Source organism: Leiobunum rupestre, chromosome 9, assembly GCF_980474605.1.
Source record: "Leiobunum rupestre chromosome 9, qqLeiRupe1.1.hap1, whole genome shotgun sequence".
Classification (NCBI taxonomy): domain Eukaryota; kingdom Metazoa; phylum Arthropoda; class Arachnida; order Opiliones; family Sclerosomatidae; genus Leiobunum; species Leiobunum rupestre.
In genome coordinates this window covers 11,642,410-11,660,644 of record NC_143392.1, presented here as the reverse complement: position 1 = coordinate 11,660,644, position 18,235 = coordinate 11,642,410, and the positions used below count along the sequence as shown (strand labels likewise).

The window sequence follows — 18,235 nt, the reverse complement described above, 5'->3', positions numbered from 1 at the left end:
AAAAGGCTCACGTCTAGTCAGGCTGACTACTAAAAAAAATATCCTTATGTCCAACCCTGGTCGCGCTACCTCCGAGAAGCTAGCGCCGTTACGCCACCTAGATTCGTTTATCTCGCGAATAGTCAATAGTATCGCAATCGTGATAAGTATCAAGATAAAATGAGGTTCCTTTCAGTGTGAGAAATAAGGCACTATCACAGGCCAATAAAAATCCTTATTTCTCACCCTGGTTCCTTTCGTCTTTCGTAGTGGCTGAGAAATAAGGTTTTTTTTTAAACTGGACCTGTGTAGATCCTAGGTAGTTTAATTAACAAACTGGCCACTGGCCACTTACCATTTTCAATCTTCAAAATCAGGCTTTCATAATTTATGGTAAAATTATCTATTCTTGACAATATGTGCTAGGTCATAGGCTTAGTAGGTTAGTTATTATAGGCTGAGGTCAATTCGGGCTGCACGACCCATAGGGAGTTAGCACTCCATGTTATCTTCCCATAGACGCTAATACAGTCAAAGGCTTCTTATATACTGTGTGTAGAGTGTAGAATAGACAGACTCACGACACCCAGTCGCTCACCCATACACGCAATTGACACAAGGCCAAGCACAATTTTAGGGATTAATATATAATTTTTTTCATGAACAAAGAACGTTAAACGATCAAATTGGTGCCTGATGCCACGATTCAATCGGTTGCAGAATAACTCCGCCAAAAAACCGCGTGCGGCGCGCGCTTAAGGTTAAAACCGTTTCTAGTTCAAGCTTGGAGTAGAGAAGTTGACTTCTCTACTCCAAGGTTCAAGCGCGCGCTGTACGCGGATTTTAGGGCGGAGTTATTCTGAAACCGATTAAATCGTGGCCCAAGCGATGCCTTTTGTTCAACGTTCTTATACATATATACGTTCTTGAATGAACTAAAATCTTGAATGGAAAAAACTTTGAAATAATTAAGTGCTCATCAGGGCCACTAACACCCCAACCATTTAATTTTTAAACTGGTCCAGCTAATTTTTAAACTAGCGATTGGCCTGTGATCAGCCTTGGAATAACGGTGGTCAGGTGGTCAAAGACCAGTTAATTAATTGTTCAGACCAGTTTATTTATTCAAAATTTGGGGGTCACTGGTCACCGTGTCCAGTTTATTAATTCGAAATAATAACAAAAAAACAGAAGGTGACCAGTTTAATAATTCCAAATAATAGGAGATGACCTATTAATTCAAGGTTTATATCAATTTTGATTTCCCTATTCCCTGGATTTCTATGTACAGCGACTCCGCTTACTACCGCCGCTGAGTTTTTATGTAGAGTCCCTTCGCTCGCATCCCTCAAACGAGTCAAACTGTCTAACCCCCACTGGCGGCTGGCCTCAAACCCTCAATCCTTCAAGTCTCGCTTTCCCCCATTTGCGGTACTTACGCGACGTAGTTTGGTCTTGAATTTGGAGCGAATAAGTGCAGTGTCTTCCCAGCGAACACGCTTGAAAAGACCCTTATAATCCCACATTTTACCATCCAGGGAAACTCTGTGCCTGTTTCTAACATTGTGGAATATCTAGGCATTACCTTCTCGACCTTGGAATATCTCGGTATTCACGAACAGAAACTCCGGCGCAAAGCCACCACTTTAATGGGTGCAGTGAAGCATAAAGGAGCTCACTCGTATGATACGTACAAAGTGACCCGTACCCTTTGGAAGTCGGTGGCGGTTCCAGCACTAACATACTGTAATGAGGTTCTTTTTATAACGAGTGAAACGTTGAGGATTTTAGACCAAGCTCAATTCGCGACTGGGAAGATGGCGGTCGGCGGAAATTTTATAACATCGAAATCAGCGATAAAAGGGGAGATGGCGTGGTCCTCATTCCAAGAAAGAGAGGCGAAGAGCAAGTTACTATTTTGGGAAGACTGAGGTTTATGGATAATTCTCGTCTGGTTCACAAAATTTATATCTACATTCGTAAAACCAGCCTAAGATCTAAATGGTCGACTCGAACGACGAATCTGGACCTGAAATTTGGATCAGCGGTCTCCCGAGCGGAGGTCTCAAACCATAGAGAATGGAATAACGTAGTCGACAGTGCCGTACTGCAACGCTCTACTGAGTTTTCGACTAAGGAAGTCGCTTCCCATTATAGCTTATTGTGGTACAGACAAAAGGGTGCGCCAAACATCGAGTCTCTCTACAATAATGATAGGGCGAGCCATCTCTTTTTTCAAGCCAGAACCGGAGCTCTCCAAACCGCGTCTCGAATGACTGATGTCTTCGGTTCGGATCCGGAATGTCCTTTGTGCGGGTATTCTGTCGAAGATATCTTCCACGTGGTCATCGACTGTCCGAACCTATCCGCTTATCGGTGTCCCGAGGACTCTCATAGCTCACGCGAGGAAGACTTTTTATCCCGGCTCGGTTTTAATTCTTCTAGAGAAAACGATTGGCCAAAAATTTCAAATTGTAAACAAGTTCTAATGGAGTGGGCCAGTCTCCGATTTTGAAATTTTCCCTTTTCTTTGTAAATATTGTAAATATCCAGCTTTAGGTGTTCTTATAACATCGTATCTTATCGTATAACTTTTATCTTTATTTTTATGTAACGGCGAGTTTCGACTCCTCCCTGTTCTAAAAGGGACCAAATGTATTTTTTATTTTTGGCGTTAATAAATCATTCATTCATTCATTACCTGGCTACGCGGTAACGGACCGGGGACTCTGGAGTTACGGGGCCTAGAGAAAGAGAGATAATACGGTAAATTACGAGGATCTTCTAGGCTATGGTAGTAGTCTTAGGTGAGATAGTACTATATTGTACTATTCTTGTGGTACTCATAAAATAAAGTTAACTATTTTGAATACGAGTAAAGTTAATGTTACCAACATAATCTAACTTCTAAACATGTAGTATAGGTTTTTTAGGCATATAAATGACATTAGAACATTTTATATAAGACTTGTTTAATAATTCATATGCTAGGGGGTCACTGGTCATAAGGACCAGTTTTTAAAAAAACCTTTTTTCCAAGGCTGCCTGTGATAGTGCCTTATTTCTCACACTGTTTCGTACTTCCGATTTTACTAACATTTGGGTTTAGACGCATCGTCTGCTTCAGTTTCTGACAGCTTCATAATTGCGGTGTATCTATTTAACTTCATTTCTCTGATGTAATTCCATTTAAAATTTAAAGTATTTAGTAATCAGAAATGGACCACGTTTTTTCGGTTTTAAGGAGAGTGCCATCTTTGGGGGCACTTACAACAGATTGGTTAAGAACTATTTATTATTGTTTTTGAGTATTAAGCCTTTCAGATGTTAAAACTGAAAATTTAAATTTTGACTTAGGTTGCATGAGAGTGGTATAGTATGTTCCTTATCCAGCAGAAATACTTTGGCATTTACATCAACTAGCGACTTAGGTGACACTCAGTATAAAATGTGCCGTTCATATCTGTACGTTGCGGATTTGAACATTTCGTGGGAAGCATATAAGTATGAACTTTCATTCATGATTTCTTTATAGATATATCTGTAATCCCAATTCATTATAGAGTTACAAGTCATAATGAAGATATAACTTGTATTGAGTGGGATATTAGTGGTTCTAAAATCCTGCTAGCTGATGCAATTGGAAATCTTCAAATATGGGGAATGAAAGTTAGATTATGGCATATTTATCTCATTTGGCTACAAGTAATTCTAATGCATGATGTATTTCCAGGATTTCCTAGTGAATGAGTGGGTTTTAATAACTTCAAGTAATTTTCCAGGAGAGCATATTCTATCTGCATCATGGTTCCATAATGGAAAGAAAGTAAATCCCTAATATATTGTAAATTAGTGAAATATTAATTGTTTGATTGTTAAAAAAAACTTTTATAGCTAAGTTTGAATAATGAGAAGAAAGACAGTCCTTTGTATTTAGAGAAGTATCAACATGTCCGTTTTGCACCTTCTGTCCGTCAGTTTGGTGGAAGACCTTCAGAAGGGTGCATCACTGTCAGTGGATCTGGCTTGGTAACTAGTCTATTGCACGATACTATGTAATACAATTCTGATTGATGTAAAAGTATTTTTTTAGATTTGTGTGATGATAGTACAGTCTGATGGAACAAATATTACGACATCAGATATGCTTAGTAATTTCCGCAGCAAAGTAAAAGTGGTCGATATGTGCTACGCTAAAAGTACTTATTATATTCACACATAATATTTTTTTTTTTAATTATTAATTTAATTGATAATTAGATGGTGATTTTTTAATCGTAACAAGTGATGGTTTCGTTCAGTCATCTATTCATTGTTACCGTGTTACTGTCAAAGTAACTCAAGGTACTAAATCTTATGTTCCATTTAATTTTATTAATATACTTACAAATTTAATTATTTTTCAGATAAATGTTCGCTAACGTGTCACCCGTTTTCCAGTTTTTACCCTAATTGCCATACCACTAATTCTGCACCAGAAAAACCTTGTGCGTTAATTTCTATTAACTTTTGAAGTTAAAATATAGCTAATTAACTTTTATTTTAGCCTTTTCTAAAATCACTCACCTAAAGTTCGTTCTAAGGGAAGCAGCGGATGCCGTTGTCATCTCTGCTTGTGGTCCTTTAGGGAGTACTGTTGAATTATGGGAACTAAGAGAGAAACCCATAGTTTTACACAAAATGTTCCAAAGTAACGCACCTGATGCTCAACCAAAAACTGTTGGCTGGCAGCATCATGCCTCCTCCAATGCAACATCTCCCGTTGTTGCAGTGACTACTCCACGACTCTCAATTTATGACAGTCACATTTCTCCACCTTCATCTTACATAATGGTTGCCTATAAAGACAATGTCATTAAATGTTTTCAAAGGTTTAGGATCTTTATACAAGTTATAACTTACTATGTCCTTAAAGTATGGTAATAAACTTCAATTCCTTAAATTTATTTTCAGGGAATCTCTGAAGTTAGTCTGTAGTATTAATGTTAATACGGGAAATCATAGAAGAGATGAACATAGTAATAATTTTTACCATCAATTGGTCATTAAATTATTATTTTAAGGCTAAATATCTTTGAATAGGTTTGAAACAATATGTTGGAAGTGCGACTATGTGTTGTTTACAAATGACATGGACTGGTTGCGCATTTATAGCTGTTGACACAGCCTCCCAAATATTTTTGTACCGACTATCGCCTATTAATGATCCAGGTTGTAAATAAAAATAACGTAATTTTATTGTATGATGTAAAAATTTATATTTTAGGAGGTCCAATGACGCCCACTTACGCAATTATGATGCTAGAATATTGCTTATTAACCGGGACTGATTGGTGGGATGTTATTTTAAGCCTAAGACCTGGTAAAAATATTACTTATTATTATTTCATTACCCTATAAATTCTAAAATATTTAACTTTTAGGTGTAATTGAAAGTATTTGCGATAAATTAACTGATTCATTTAATCGGCAACCATTGGGAACGCAACAGTATTGGTACGGCAGGTTTCTCTCCCTTAAGGGATCTCTATATAGATCTCTGAGTAATGGACAAGCAAAAACTGGAGATTGTCACGCCCTAATTATGTTAAATGCTGTTTCAACTGCTATGAAAAGTTTACTTCGTCCAAGGGAATTATCTAGCCAAGATAAAGGTCCCGCTGAAAATATGAGCGGTAAAACTTAAAAAAAAAACATTTTAATTAGACATTTTTTTATTTTTTTTTATAAACCTTTTTTCAGCAATTTTGTCCACTAAAATTGTTGAAATGGCTACGACGATAGACAATGCATTAGTACATCTCGAATGTAAAGAATTTATGGTAGAACGAGCCATAGTTCAATCGATGCAGCATTTAACTCAATGGGTGGCGGACTGCACCCTTTACATTCTTTCCACTCTGCCCTACCAGTATCAAAATCATATGAGGTTTCCCGGAGTATGTACATAATTATTTAATTTACAAAATACGATATTATTATTAATTGTAAAATATTTTAATCTGTCTAATTAGGGAGGACTTATATCCGATACCAAAGCTTTAAGTACATTGCGTGAACTGTTGGTTATAATCAGAATCTGGAGCTTACTAAATGAAAGTTGCCTTCCAGTATTTACAAAAATGACAGGTTGTTAATGTTAAATTATAACGAAGTATAACTCTCGATTCATGAAGTATTAATTTTTACAGAAAATTTAGACATTCTTTCATTGCTTTTTAAATTATTAACAAAAACCCTCTTAAGCCATGGTTCGGAACCTGATGAAACACTATTTGGTGAGGCTTAAGTAACGTTTAATTTATATTTTAACTTTTACTAAAAGTTAAATTTGTTTATTAGACGAATGTTGTTTGCTACCTAGTCAAGTGATAATTCCAACACTTGAACTGGGAATTCACGCTCAGGGTAAAATTTTGTTACTTATTAAATTTAAATTAGTTTTATTTACCATAATTTTCCAGGCATCGTAAGTCCGGCTATGTTTATGAACTCATTACCATTGCAATTTGAATACTTCAGTCAACCAGAATTTCTGCGATACACTAGCAAAGTTCATACTGTTGAAGGTTCAATGCCCCAACATCATAAAATAGATGTAGTAAGACATATTAGTTTAGGCGCTAATCCAGTCTCATCTCGACAATGCACGAGGTATTTTGTATTTAACATGTAATATTTTCATGATCAATATTCTTTGTAATTAAATTTGAATTATTTTTTAATTTATGCTTAGATGTTCTTCGTTTTCAATGGTTAAACCTGTAATAAGATCAGCAGCTACTCGTGCATGGGATCAGCGTTGGTTAAGATTTTGTCCTTGTGGTGGGCAGTGGCGACTTTTGATAAATAAGGGTTGATTATGTTAAATTCTTTGTATATTTTCAAGTTTTTAATTTAATATTATGGAAAATAAATGTTTCCTTATTATTCATTAAATAGTATTAGTATTTTACATACAATAATGTGCAAAAAGGCAAAAGCTATTAAATATAGCCATAAGTAACATGATAATAATTATGATATAGCCAATAAGAAGTTAATCTTGGAAAATTAACCAATAACTGACGGTTTAAAATCAGACGACGCGTTTCTGATAGCGGTGGCGGGAATGTATGCCGCCAAATGTCATGCTTCCTAATGAATTTCAACTGGGAATTATTCGGTATATGAGTTGGTCATAAGTAACATAATAATAATAAGTATTACACTTCCTATTGTTTTAATGCTAATTTCCTGACTGAACCTTTTTTCGACACTGACATTTTCGCCAAGCTCCAACTGGGACTTGCACTCGAAGTCTCGAACTGAATATCTGGTTATCGTCTTTGGTAGTAGCATATGTAACATAATTACTCATAAGTATGCCACTAGCTCTATTTCTTCAAAAACGGTTTGTTTCACAGATATTGCGTCATCCGTACCCTACGTAATATTTGACGTCATCAAATCTCAAATGCCGATTATGCCGTCGCACAATTAGCTCTACGATAAACCGACGGCCAGTATTTTAGTGAATAAACCGGTGCCGGGAGTATAGTGGCGTACTCCTGTAATCCCAAGCGTCTGGGAGGCAGAGTTTGTGGATAGCCGTGTGAGGACGACCACCAATCCCCCAACGGGTGGTCGGAATACTTCCGCCACGGGTGTCTCACGTATCCCCCCGTTGGCGTGGCCGTTACACATATCTCGCCCTGATTAATTTGTCCCACACCTTACAATCACGAATAATAATAAACAAACCGGTTTGAACAACCAAGGCTTAGGAGATAAAATGAACTACAACATAGTGTTAAGTGCTGTTATTGCAATTATTTGCAAATTAATAAAGTTCTCAGAGACTCAGGTTCTAAAATAAATTTGCATTGTCAAATAAAAGAAGCAGGTTTATTGGAAAAAATTGTTGAAATTCAGGTTGGGCTTTTCTGGGTCATCTACAAGATAGATTGAAGTCTTTGCAGATTCTTTTGAGATTAGTCCTAACTCTTCTCAGTGGCGTAGCTAGCATGGGTGACACCCGGGGCGGATATCATGGTGGGCTACTTACTAGTCCCTAGTTTGTGTAAGTTTTTATTTTTTCACGGTCGGGTGTCACCCCCAAATCACGCCCAAACGGTTTGCACCAGGGGCGGGTCGCCCCCATCACACCCCCTAGCTACGCCACTGAAGTATCTTCTAGGCTTGGTATGGGTTTTAATAACGCTGGTGGAATATCCCACTTCAACGATTTGTTCAATTTTCCGAAAGCGATAACTAATTGGTAATTTTCCCCAACCTTTTCTTTTTCTAAACTACTCATTATTTAACTTCATCCGCACAAACCGAGCGAGTTTATAAATTTCAATAAAGCTACATTGGGCTGACTAAAATTCCGACACAAAAAATCCCTTCTTAATTTAGAGGTTTTCCATTGGCTTAAATACATATGTTAGTAGCCATTAGTGTTACCATATGTAACCAAGAATGTATGAAAGTTACTAAGAATATTGGACTACAGGATTCTGATTCCCATCCTCGCAGCCTTTGTAGCTTAAATTCGTCTGCTTTCCAATTCAAGTTTTCTATATGGTATAACCTTGAATGCGCCTTAAATGCAGACGAACTTTCTCCACAAAAGCTGTGAGGATGGTACCAGGGGTTAATGCTATGCTCAAATATTCTTAGTAACTTCAATACATTCTTGATGTAACATAATTACTCATAAGTATGCCACTAGCTCTATTTCTTCACTAACGGTTTGTTTCACAGATATTGCGTCATCCGTACCCTACGTAATATTTGACGTCATCGAATCTCAAATACCGATAATGCCGTCGCTCAATTAGCTCTACTTCTGATAAACCGACGGCCATTATTTTAGTAAACAGAACGGTTTGAACAACCAAGGCTTAGGAGCTTAAATGAACTACAATATACTGTCAAGTGCTGTTAATGCAATTAAAGGGAATATAACCTCAGGTATTTGGTGTGGAACACCAACGCTTGCAGCTCTAGCCGCTCTTGCCTTTGGCTTTAAAAATATTTGGCGCCACTGTACAGGGAAATTTAAAAATTGACGGGGTCTTCCATAAATATTGCTTTGCAGGTTATATTCCCTTTAATAAAGTTTTCGGAGACTCAGGTTCTAAAATAAATTTGCATTGTCAAATAAAAGAAGTAGGTTTATTGAAAAAAATAGTTGAAATTCAGGTTGAGCTTTTCTGGGGCATCTACAAAGTCTTTGCAGATTCTTTTGACCCTAGGCCTAACTCTTCTAGGGTTGGTATGGGTTTTAAAAACGCTGGTGGAATATCCCACTTCGACGACTTGTTCCCTTTTCGGAAAGTGATCTCTGAACCGAACCGTATTGATCATTTTCCCCAAGTTTTCTTTTTCTAAAAACTCATTATTTAACTTCATCCGCACAAACCGAGCGAGTTTATAAATTTCAATAAAGCTACATTGGGCTGACTAAAATTCCGACGCAAAAAATTCCTTCTCAATTTAGAGGTTTTCCATTTTCTTAAAGGGAATATAACCTCAGGTATTTGGTGTGGAACACCAACGTTTGCAGTTCTGGCCGCTCTTGCCTTTGGCTTTAAAAATGTTTGGCGCCACTGTACAGGGAAATTTGAAAATTTGAAGGGGTCTTGCATAAAGATAGCTTTGCAGGTTATATTCCCTTTAAATAAATATGTTAGTAGCCAATAGTGTGACTCCCAAAATTACTAGGATGAATAAAAAGGTTAAAATCTAACGTAGTCCACCTTTTTACTGGTTCGTGGTGAAACAAACCGTGAGTGAAGATTTTTTAATGGAATAAAGGTACAGTGGCATACTTATGAGAAATTATGTTACATATGGTAGTAGTATATTTCACCTTACGCATATTTAGACACTAGGGGGCTCTTTTCTGAGAACTAAAAACAGATTGCGCAATAGCTTTGAAAATCAGTTCGGTGATAATTTTTCCTAATTGAAATACTTATGGTTCATCATGAGGTATAGCAGGCTTATTTCCCTGCTTTTATACCCTAACATGGCGGCGTACTTTCAGTTGCAACCATCCACCAATTTCATTCCGTTACTTCATTTTTGGGATATAATAAAATTATTAATTTTATATAAAAAAATGAATAATAACTAAAGTAACCTCCCATTCGGGTTTGACGCTATGAGAAAAAATTAGTTGAAATGCACTCATTATTTTATCGCCCCCCCCCCCCCCTTTCCCAAAAAAAACCTTAGATTAACTGGATTACGTATTTAGGTCTATTTATGCAGAGACCTGTTCGCGGTCGTGTTTGATTCATTCGCCCGTTTTGACCTACTGAAATTTATATTTAAGCGTGGTCTTTGTTCGTTAGTAATCATTCGCTTCGTCGTATGTCAGAGTGACCGCTTTCACTTTGTGTATAGTTTTATCAAATAATTTATTAAGAAAATTCATCCGGTGATTTGACGAAAATGACTCAGATTCGGAATTCTTTGAGAGAAAGCACCGAAACTTCAAGATTCTATAATCAGGTAATTATTTTAAAACTCAATTCTGTCGATCCACTCGAAATTTAATTGGATATTGCCGTTTCTAATTTTCAGAATCAGCTAGAGGCTTTTAAACTACCAGCCGGTTTGTTAGATATGGGTATTCTAGAAACCAACGATTACGAACCCCCTCAAATGAATCTCCCCAGAACTCAACGATTTAACCGAGAAGACATAACTCGACGCCGACCCCGTTTGACCTATTCCCGCTGGAATATGATGATTTCCAGCCGCTACAAGACCGAACTTTGTCGGCAATTCGACGAAGAGGGTATTTGCCAGTTCGAGGACAAGTGCCTGTTTGCTCATGGACGAAACGAAATACGTCCTCTGCCCAGACATCCTAAATACAAAACGGAACTTTGCCGAGATTTTCACGAGACTGGCTTCTGTTCCTTCGGACCCAGGTGCAATTTCATCCACACATCAGAAATCCAAAACCCTACGAGGAATGTCTGTTCTAGCTCTAAGCCGATTCCGACGCCAGCATTTCCCAGCTCTAGTGACACAACCTTGACCTCCAGTTTCACGAAGATGGTCGAGAGTTCTGTTTTATCCAATTTGAACGCCGATGCACCGGAGTGGAGATGTCCCTCTCCACCTTTCGAAGGTATCATCGGCGAATACGTAACCAATGGTCAGTTTGGAGCCATTGGCCAGAACAGTAATGACAGTTCAAAGGGTTCATCGACGGATGACGCCGAAATCAACGATAGCAGTAATGATGGCAACGACTTTCCCGCGTTCCAGGCTTTTAATTTTTTCTAGGCTAAAGCCAATAGCCTTTAATTTATAATTATTTTTCATGAACCGATTTTTTGTTCACTCCATGTTTGTGATCTTTAAGTCGTATGACGCGTTAAATTAAGTAAGTATTAATTTATTTTGATGTAAAGAGATCAGGTATATCCTTTTAAATTTTTTAACGGTTTCATGTTGAATTAAATATGTAAATTAGTTTTTTGACTACGCTGAAATTTACTAGCGCTTAAAATAAAGTTTATTTTATAGCTATAATTTTGTGTTTAGTTATTTTATATCAATCGTTTAGACTATTTTTATAAAACAACTTCCACTCAACAACCAGTATTGGCCAAGTACTTCTTGTTTTAGCATTTGTCTAGGCCTCTGTCCCGAAAATATTGGTACCTAATGAAAACTCTTGTGATGTCTGTCTTACCATAACAAGTAGTTCCACTGTTACTTTTTTTTTTTCAACTTTTTTTTAAAAAATCGGTTGGGAATAAAAAAATTTCGTATATTAGAATTTAACGACAATTAAATTTTATTATAATAAGTTGGCTACAAAATTATTTTCCAGTAATACATTGTTTAATAGCTGATTTAATATCAGGATATTTATATTTATATCCACATTCTAGGGTTCTTTTAGGTTTGACGTTTTGCCCTTCAGTCATGATTATAGCTCTTTCTTTATTGAAAGCCAAGTTTAGTGCAAAAACTGGCATAGGCAATAGTGCAGGCCTCCACATTTGCCTGGCCAATTCTTTTGAGAATTCTAAGTTAGTGACTGCTTGAGGGGCAACCCCGTTTAAGACCCCTTGTACTTGGTCGGAAGAAATGGTGTGCTCAAAAATGCCCACTATGTCATCAATATGAATCCAGGGCATATGCTGTTTTCCGCTTCCAACCGGTCCCCCGAGACCAAAGTAAAAAGGCCAATATAGTTGTTTTATCATGCCTCCGCTGTTTCCCAAAACCACCCCTGAAAAAAAACTTGCTTAGCTTTACGCATCCTCTATCAAGAAATAAATTTAATCGTACCAGATCTTACAATAACCCTTCGAACGTTTAATTCTTTGGGGAGGTTATTAGCCCCTTCCCATTCTGTGCACAACTTTGAAAAGTAGTCAGAATTTCCACCAGGGCTGTATTCATCATAGACAACCGTTTCGCTTGGCATATAATAACCTATAAAATTACATAGTTAATTTGACTGATCTTTTAAGATAGGCAAATGATAATAGTTTGATAGATTACTTGCCAACTCCAGAAATAGTGGCAAAGACTTTTGGTTTGGTGTTAGATGCTTTTATAGATTCATTTAGAACATTGGTGGTGTAGACTCTGCTCGCAAATACATTTTGCTGAAAACCGGCGGTCCAACTATAATTATGCAAATTATCTTAAGAGTTTGTGTTAGACAGGATTAAACATTTTGCATACCGCCTTGTAGGGTCAAGAACATTTTGACCTGCTACATTTATAACAGCCGTGCAATCACTGGGTAAACCACTTTTCTTCAACTCATCCTATTTATACTTATATTAAATTTGAATTTTAAAAGGTTTATATGAACTAATAGGTTACCCAGGTAATACTTCCTAATTTAGATTTTCTGGAGATCGATACAACATGGTATCCAATATTTTTTAGGCGATTAGCTATCGCAGAGCCTATGAAACCAGTTCCACCACCTAATAGTATAAAATATTAAGGTAATTGATAGTTTTATTTAGAAATGTCTATTACCAATTACAACAGTGCCCAGATTAACCATGGCAGAATTAAGTAAATTTTTCTTAGATTATAAATAGGCTGTTATATAACTATTAACAAAATTCACATTCCAAATAATTTTGAGCTTTGTTGCTTGTTTTATACCTGTAGTTAAGCTGCTATATATAAAATGTCAGGAAATGGCACAGGGCCATCTGTTATGTGTTTTAGAAAGGAAATAAATTGCAATTTAGATTTTGAATATAATTTAATAATATTTTCGATAATTTCATTGAAACACACAAACTACTAATATAAAACATTAAAAAAATAAAAATTAGCACTCGTTAAACTGAGATAATGAACTATTGAGACTGGCTTTCCTACATAATTTTAAATTTATATAAAGTTTTTCGATAAATCTCAATGTGCTACAGTTGCTCATAGGTTCCATTATCACTGTGCGGAGAGCAGCATTTGCAAAATTCACACCAAATTATGTTAAAAATGCTATTGTCTTCTAGTTCATGCCTATAAAGCCCACTAGATACGTCTTCAGTGCATTCTGCGATGAAAGATTGCAAGTCGCTCATTGGGAAACCACTTTCGTAGTATTCTTTGATTGTTTCGTACGAATCCATAATGACAGAAATGAATAAACTGATAACGACGTAAATAAAAAGGCTGATAAACAAATACAGGTATAGCCTCGAAAACCACCACACTAGATCGCTGTTGGTGTTTAATATCGCAAAAGTGGCAAACAAATCATCTCCATTCATCATAGCGAAGAGGCATTCAGAAGTGGTACTCAGCTCTCTGAATTTGATGTGATAAGGTCCAAAAACTACCCAACCACAGAAGCAGAAGCCACAATAGATTAGAAGGGCGCATAAGACGAATCTAAACACATTTGGCAATGCTCTTTTCATAGTAAGTATTAATATGTTGTATTTTCTGAAGAATCCCAGATATCTCAAGACTCCTATCCATACTAACAGATTTCCGCTTCCCAAGAAAATGGAACACGTATTGTACTGGTCTCCTTCGATAGATCTTTGCTCCAATTGCAACTTTATGGCTGAACCAGTCAGAATTAGTACATCATTGGCTATCATCATAACATACCACAGATCAACAAACTCAAATTTATCTTGTAAAGAAAGAGTTTTTCCATATTGCTTTTGAAAGAATTGAACGGTAGTTTTTCTAAGAAGCTGAGCATTGTATAAAGACCTGAAACACAATGTTATGGAAGCGCAGCAGAGCAAGACAACCAAGATATTAAGAGCTTGACGGAAAATGTACACCATTTTATCATTTTCAGCGTATTCCACATTTACATGGCAATTTAATTTGTCAGAATCCACTGCTAAAGATATACTAACTTGTCCATCATGTCTGCTGTTATCGTAATTGATTGTTATATTATATCTGTAACAATCCGGAGAGTCAAATTTTGTGAGACTTTTGACAAAAACAGCTTTCAAGTAAAAGTTCAGCTTGGCATCGATTAGTCTGTTGAAAGATACGCTGCCATTTTTTTGGGCTAAGTAGTTGAACAGTGAAAAATTGTTCCACTGTGGATCTCCAGCTTCATATTCTTCAATGGTGAAACATTGCTGTATTGGAGTGTTGTCAAATATCAGAGTGGTGTTGTACGGAAAGACTTTCCCTCTTCTATAGAATGTCTTGCAAAAGTACATGGGTGCAATTGTGCCATTGGGATTATCATAGCCAAATGAGGCGATTGGTTTGGTTGTGATGTTGGAATAGACTTTTATTGCGTAATCTAAGTGTCCAAAGAAATCCGCTTTATTGTATACAGCATATGGTCCAGTTGCTGGTGGATAAGAAGTGACTTCTCGTACGGAATCCCATCCTTTTAAGAACAAATGCCTAAGTGAAACTATGGCGTCGAATTGTTGTTGCTGAAATTTCGAGCTGTCGAATCCAAATAGAATAAGTTGAAGAGTTACAAATAATATTTTTATTAGCTGCAATCCAAGCTTCCACGGAATTCTTCCTTTAGCCCTCCATTTTTCAATTGGGTTCATAAAGTAGTAACGTAACTTTCTCCTCATTCTTTCCCTGAATTGAGGTGTGAAGGCATGTAGCTGCCTTGAAGAATCTTGGAGCTGAGTTTCAATTCCTGAAAATGTGGAACTACATGATACTGAACTATTGTGCTCTGACGCCCCAGGTGTCAAAGGACGATTTGATGAGGTTGAAGCTGCTCTGGTTCTGTGGAAATCAACAGAGGTGGTAGAAGATGGTTCTTCAGAAAATTTGGTTGATAGTGTAATTTCACTTTCCCCATTTTTATTTTCTGGGTCATCTTTCGATGTAATTTGAGAATGCGGCCTTGTAGTTACTTCTACTTGGGACATTTTCAAAATCACTGTAGAATGTTTTTTTTTTAATTTTAAATCATTTACATTAGATTTTTATACATAGAAATACTCAAAATTTAATTTTAGAGTTGCCTTGAAACGTTCTGCCTTACTCCTTTCCGAAGTTGGCATTCCTTTTTCACTTTTTCATAGTATTTCCAAGCGAAATATTTGAGCAATCAACTTATCAGCTAATCCAAGCTTTTACTAAGTCTAATTATCTAGAAAGACTAGAACTGTCAAACTGCGCACTAATATCAAATGAACAATCTTCAAGGAGGGTCGAAAAGGGAAGAAAGAGAGGCGTAAATTAATTTTGTGGTTTAGCGGACGACGTTTTATCACGTGCCTAATACTAAGGAATTTTTTCTCAAGAGGGAAATATTTTTCTTTAAATGAATTTTTTTGTGATTTCCTATGTCATAATTTATACTTTGAGGTGAGTTACAGCTCGCGTCAATAATTTGCACCTAACTCATTTTATTTAATGTTTTGTTAAATAATACAGTGGTCTTTGTTTAAAACCGTGAATTTTATTCCTTGAAGTTTGGCAACACTAGTCGATTTTGAAAACATGGCGGCAACAATTACTGCTCCAACGTCAACCGAACAAAATATAACTTTAAAAGGCTCTTCTGATATAATTACTGAATTTTTTGGTAAATATCTAAATTTTAGTATCTATAGTGTTAGAAGAACCGTATCATGTTTACTATAGATGATGATGAAGTACAAGTTGGATTAAAAATTATAGGGCCTTTGCTTAATCATATATACTACTTTTCAGATTATGCCATAAATTCAATTTTATACCAAAGAGGGCTTTATCCACCTGAATCATTTATTCGTAGCCAACATTATGGCTTAACCATACTTAAAACAGATAATGATGAACTGAAGGAGTTCTTAAGTACTGTTTTGAGCCAAATTCAAGGTAGGTGTCTTTGTTTTGAACAAGAATGGGGTTCAGTTGCCGCTATTGAAATCCAACCATATTTTCAGAATGGATTTTGGCAAAACTGTTGAAAAGACTAGTAGTTGTGATTGTCAGTAATGATACTAAAGAAACATTGGAAAGATGGGAATTCAATCTAGAATGTGAAGAACCTAACGAAGACGGGTATGTAGTATATTTAATTATTTACATATTTTTATTAAATAATAAGATTTCAGGTCTCAAAAAAGTAAAGATATTAAAGAGATTCAATGTGAGATAAGAAATGTAATAAGACAAATAACGGCTAGCGTGACATTTCTACCACTAATAGAAATGTCTTGTAAGCATTCTCTTTATTTTTTAGCTTTATCAAAAAATTAAAACTGTACATCTAACATTTCTTGAAACATTTTAAGGTTCATTTGACATTTTAATGTATACTAGCAATGACATTCAACCACCGGAAAATTGGGCCGATACAACAGCTCATATTATTTCCAATGCTGAAGAAGTAGCGTTACGTTCATTTTCTACATCACTTCATAGGGTTTCAACCAAGGTCTTTTACAAAAAAGATGATTGAGACGTTCCAATTTGAATTAATTTTTTATTCTATACTGCTTAAATTTCGTGATAAATTTCACCATTTTTTTATTACCTGTTTTATTTTTTAAGAGAAATTCAATAAAACTATTTTAAAAGTTCAATTTGTGGCGCATAGATGACGCCACCGTGTCGTGATTGTAGAAAATAGTGAAAAGACACGATAAACATCATTCAGGGTCAAGTGCATAGGGTGGGAGGGCTGCAATTTTCGGTTGATGTCTGTTTTTGGAGCCCTTTGTACAAAATAACATCGATCGAGTTACTACAAACAAACTCTGGGGCATTTAGATAGAATTTCATAGCAGAAACAACTGTTGTTTATTTTGAGAGCCCAACTTCTAACCTTCTAAAGAACTAAACATCAACAAGATTTGAATCTCGGGTTGAAAGCGGTGCTACTTTTTCGATATCGGCTTTCATCGCCGTCTTTTCTACCGGACAACGAAATTCATTATCATGCTGACATTGTTATCAATCTTTCTCAAACAAAAGACATCCCCGCCTTCAAAATACTTTAAATATTGTCCTCAACGTCGACTCCTTTGCGATGTTCCTAGAATACGCCTATTTCTCGTCACATTTTTTGTGTATGAAAGATAGAAACGCGTAAACCCCCCAAAAGACGGTGTACCATTATTCAAGCCTATCAGTGAAAGTTGACGTTCACACGTCGTCACAGGAAACGTTTGTACAAGATATAAACTGGCTTAATCTCGTTGTATTTAGGACCAATTTACCTTTTGCAATGCGTGTGGCCTTTCTGACCTTATCATTCGGAACATTACAACTGTGATAACCCAAAGTACCATACTCATCTATCGATTTGTTTAGCATTTTTCACTTGGTTTAGTCATGATTGAATGGTTGTTATCTTATTGCCATTTTTTTTTTATGAATCATAACATTCCATTGTTGAAGGAAGATGGAAAAATGTATGGATAATTCCAATGATTTATAAGAAATTTTACGGCTACAAACTATAAGCCCTTTAAATTTTGGGACATTTAAAAACGCATGGAGATTTTCTTTGTACTGAAATTCGCGCAGGTGAAATTTTATACGAAAACAAACTCGGTTCCATTTTTTGGTACAGCGATGGTAGACGATAACAGGTGTTATTACTTGAATGTCTCCGTTGTGACTCAACCCCTAATAATGAAATACTAATTTTACCGACATAAAAGTTATTAAATTATTATACACGGTATATTTCTTAAAGGTATAATTTATCTATATTCATAGAATGGTTGCAAACCTATCATATTCGTAACAATACCCTCAAATTGAAACTACAAAACTGACGCGTTTGTAAAAGGACCACCAACCAAAAAAACTT

General features: G+C 36.2%; 5 protein-coding genes across 7 annotated transcripts; 3 read left to right on the top strand and 2 right to left on the bottom strand.

Annotated features, from left to right (window-relative positions):
* The first annotated feature begins 3,118 nt into the window (after positions 1 to 3,118).
* On the top strand, positions 3,119 to 6,912 carry MED16 (mediator complex subunit 16). Its single transcript, XM_090158948.1, has 19 exons — positions 3,119 to 3,259; positions 3,337 to 3,483; positions 3,543 to 3,648; positions 3,713 to 3,805; positions 3,874 to 4,008; positions 4,073 to 4,178; positions 4,240 to 4,323; positions 4,386 to 4,466; positions 4,526 to 4,850; positions 4,933 to 4,997; positions 5,062 to 5,190; positions 5,246 to 5,341; positions 5,403 to 5,654; positions 5,722 to 5,918; positions 5,994 to 6,108; positions 6,171 to 6,257; positions 6,322 to 6,387; positions 6,444 to 6,633; positions 6,716 to 6,912. The coding sequence occupies exons 1-19, from the start codon at positions 3,198 to 3,200 to the stop codon at positions 6,837 to 6,839; spliced, it is 2,460 nt and encodes an 819-aa protein (XP_090015074.1). The 5' UTR covers positions 3,119 to 3,197; the 3' UTR covers positions 6,840 to 6,912.
* A 3,420-nt stretch (positions 6,913 to 10,332) lies between these two features.
* LOC149926532 (uncharacterized) lies at positions 10,333 to 11,520 on the top strand. Its single transcript, XM_090159117.1, has 2 exons — positions 10,333 to 10,485; positions 10,558 to 11,520. Exons 1-2 carry the CDS (start codon positions 10,426 to 10,428, stop codon positions 11,269 to 11,271), a joined length of 774 nt encoding a protein of 257 aa, XP_090015243.1. The 5' UTR covers positions 10,333 to 10,425; the 3' UTR covers positions 11,272 to 11,520.
* Positions 11,521 to 11,764: 244 nt separating this feature from the next.
* LOC149926531 (epimerase family protein SDR39U1) lies at positions 11,765 to 13,113 on the bottom strand. The gene is made up of 6 exons (XM_090158726.1): positions 12,997 to 13,113; positions 12,835 to 12,941; positions 12,691 to 12,776; positions 12,509 to 12,630; positions 12,289 to 12,435; positions 11,765 to 12,229 (listed from the first exon to the last, which is right to left on the bottom strand). The coding sequence occupies exons 1-6, from the start codon at positions 13,022 to 13,024 to the stop codon at positions 11,814 to 11,816; spliced, it is 906 nt and encodes a 301-aa protein (XP_090014852.1). The 5' UTR covers positions 13,025 to 13,113; the 3' UTR covers positions 11,765 to 11,813.
* A 99-nt stretch (positions 13,114 to 13,212) lies between these two features.
* Positions 13,213 to 15,687, bottom strand: LOC149926530 (mucolipin-3-like). Of its 3 annotated transcripts, none has more exons than XM_090158732.1 (2): positions 15,427 to 15,687; positions 13,213 to 15,364 (listed from the first exon to the last, which is right to left on the bottom strand). In XM_090158732.1, coding segments are annotated over exons 1-2 (1,971 nt in total). In that variant the 5' UTR covers positions 15,428 to 15,687; the 3' UTR covers positions 13,213 to 13,394. The 3 variants fall into 3 exon arrangements, with proteins under 3 accessions (XP_090014858.1, XP_090014857.1, XP_090014859.1); XM_090158731.1 differs by having other exon boundaries at positions 15,470 to 15,687; XM_090158733.1 differs by having other exon boundaries at positions 15,450 to 15,686.
* Positions 15,688 to 15,863: 176 nt separating this feature from the next.
* Positions 15,864 to 17,000, top strand: mad2 (mitotic arrest deficient 2). Its single transcript, XM_090158789.1, has 5 exons — positions 15,864 to 16,015; positions 16,144 to 16,290; positions 16,359 to 16,476; positions 16,530 to 16,633; positions 16,710 to 17,000. The coding sequence occupies exons 1-5, from the start codon at positions 15,931 to 15,933 to the stop codon at positions 16,874 to 16,876; spliced, it is 621 nt and encodes a 206-aa protein (XP_090014915.1). The 5' UTR covers positions 15,864 to 15,930; the 3' UTR covers positions 16,877 to 17,000.
* Positions 17,001 to 18,235: the final 1,235 nt, after the last annotated feature.

Coding starts and splice junctions, on each gene's coding strand:
- LOC149926532 (XM_090159117.1), top strand. CDS start 10,426: ATGACTCAGATTCGGAATTCTTTGAGAGAAAGCACCGAAACTTCAAGA. Junction 10,486..10,557: donor CTTCAAGATTCTATAATCAG/GTAATTATTTTA, acceptor TCTAATTTTCAG/AATCAGCTAGAGGCTTTTAA.
- mad2 (XM_090158789.1), top strand. CDS start 15,931: ATGGCGGCAACAATTACTGCTCCAACGTCAACCGAACAAAATATAACT. Junction 16,016..16,143: donor TATAATTACTGAATTTTTTG/GTAAATATCTAA, acceptor ACTACTTTTCAG/ATTATGCCATAAATTCAATT. Junction 16,291..16,358: donor TGTTTTGAGCCAAATTCAAG/GTAGGTGTCTTT, acceptor CCATATTTTCAG/AATGGATTTTGGCAAAACTG.
- LOC149926531 (XM_090158726.1), bottom strand. CDS start 13,024: ATGGTTAATCTGGGCACTGTTGTAATTG. Junction 12,942..12,996: donor TCTGGGCACTGTTGTAATTG/GTAATAGACATT, acceptor TTATACTATTAG/GTGGTGGAACTGGTTTCATA. Junction 12,631..12,690: donor GTTCTTGACCCTACAAGGCG/GTATGCAAAATG, acceptor GCATAATTATAG/TTGGACCGCCGGTTTTCAGC.
- MED16 (XM_090158948.1), top strand. CDS start 3,198: ATGGACCACGTTTTTTCGGTTTTAAGGAGAGTGCCATCTTTGGGGGCA. Junction 5,655..5,721: donor TCCCGCTGAAAATATGAGCG/GTAAAACTTAAA, acceptor ACCTTTTTTCAG/CAATTTTGTCCACTAAAATT. Junction 5,919..5,993: donor ATCATATGAGGTTTCCCGGA/GTATGTACATAA, acceptor CTGTCTAATTAG/GGAGGACTTATATCCGATAC.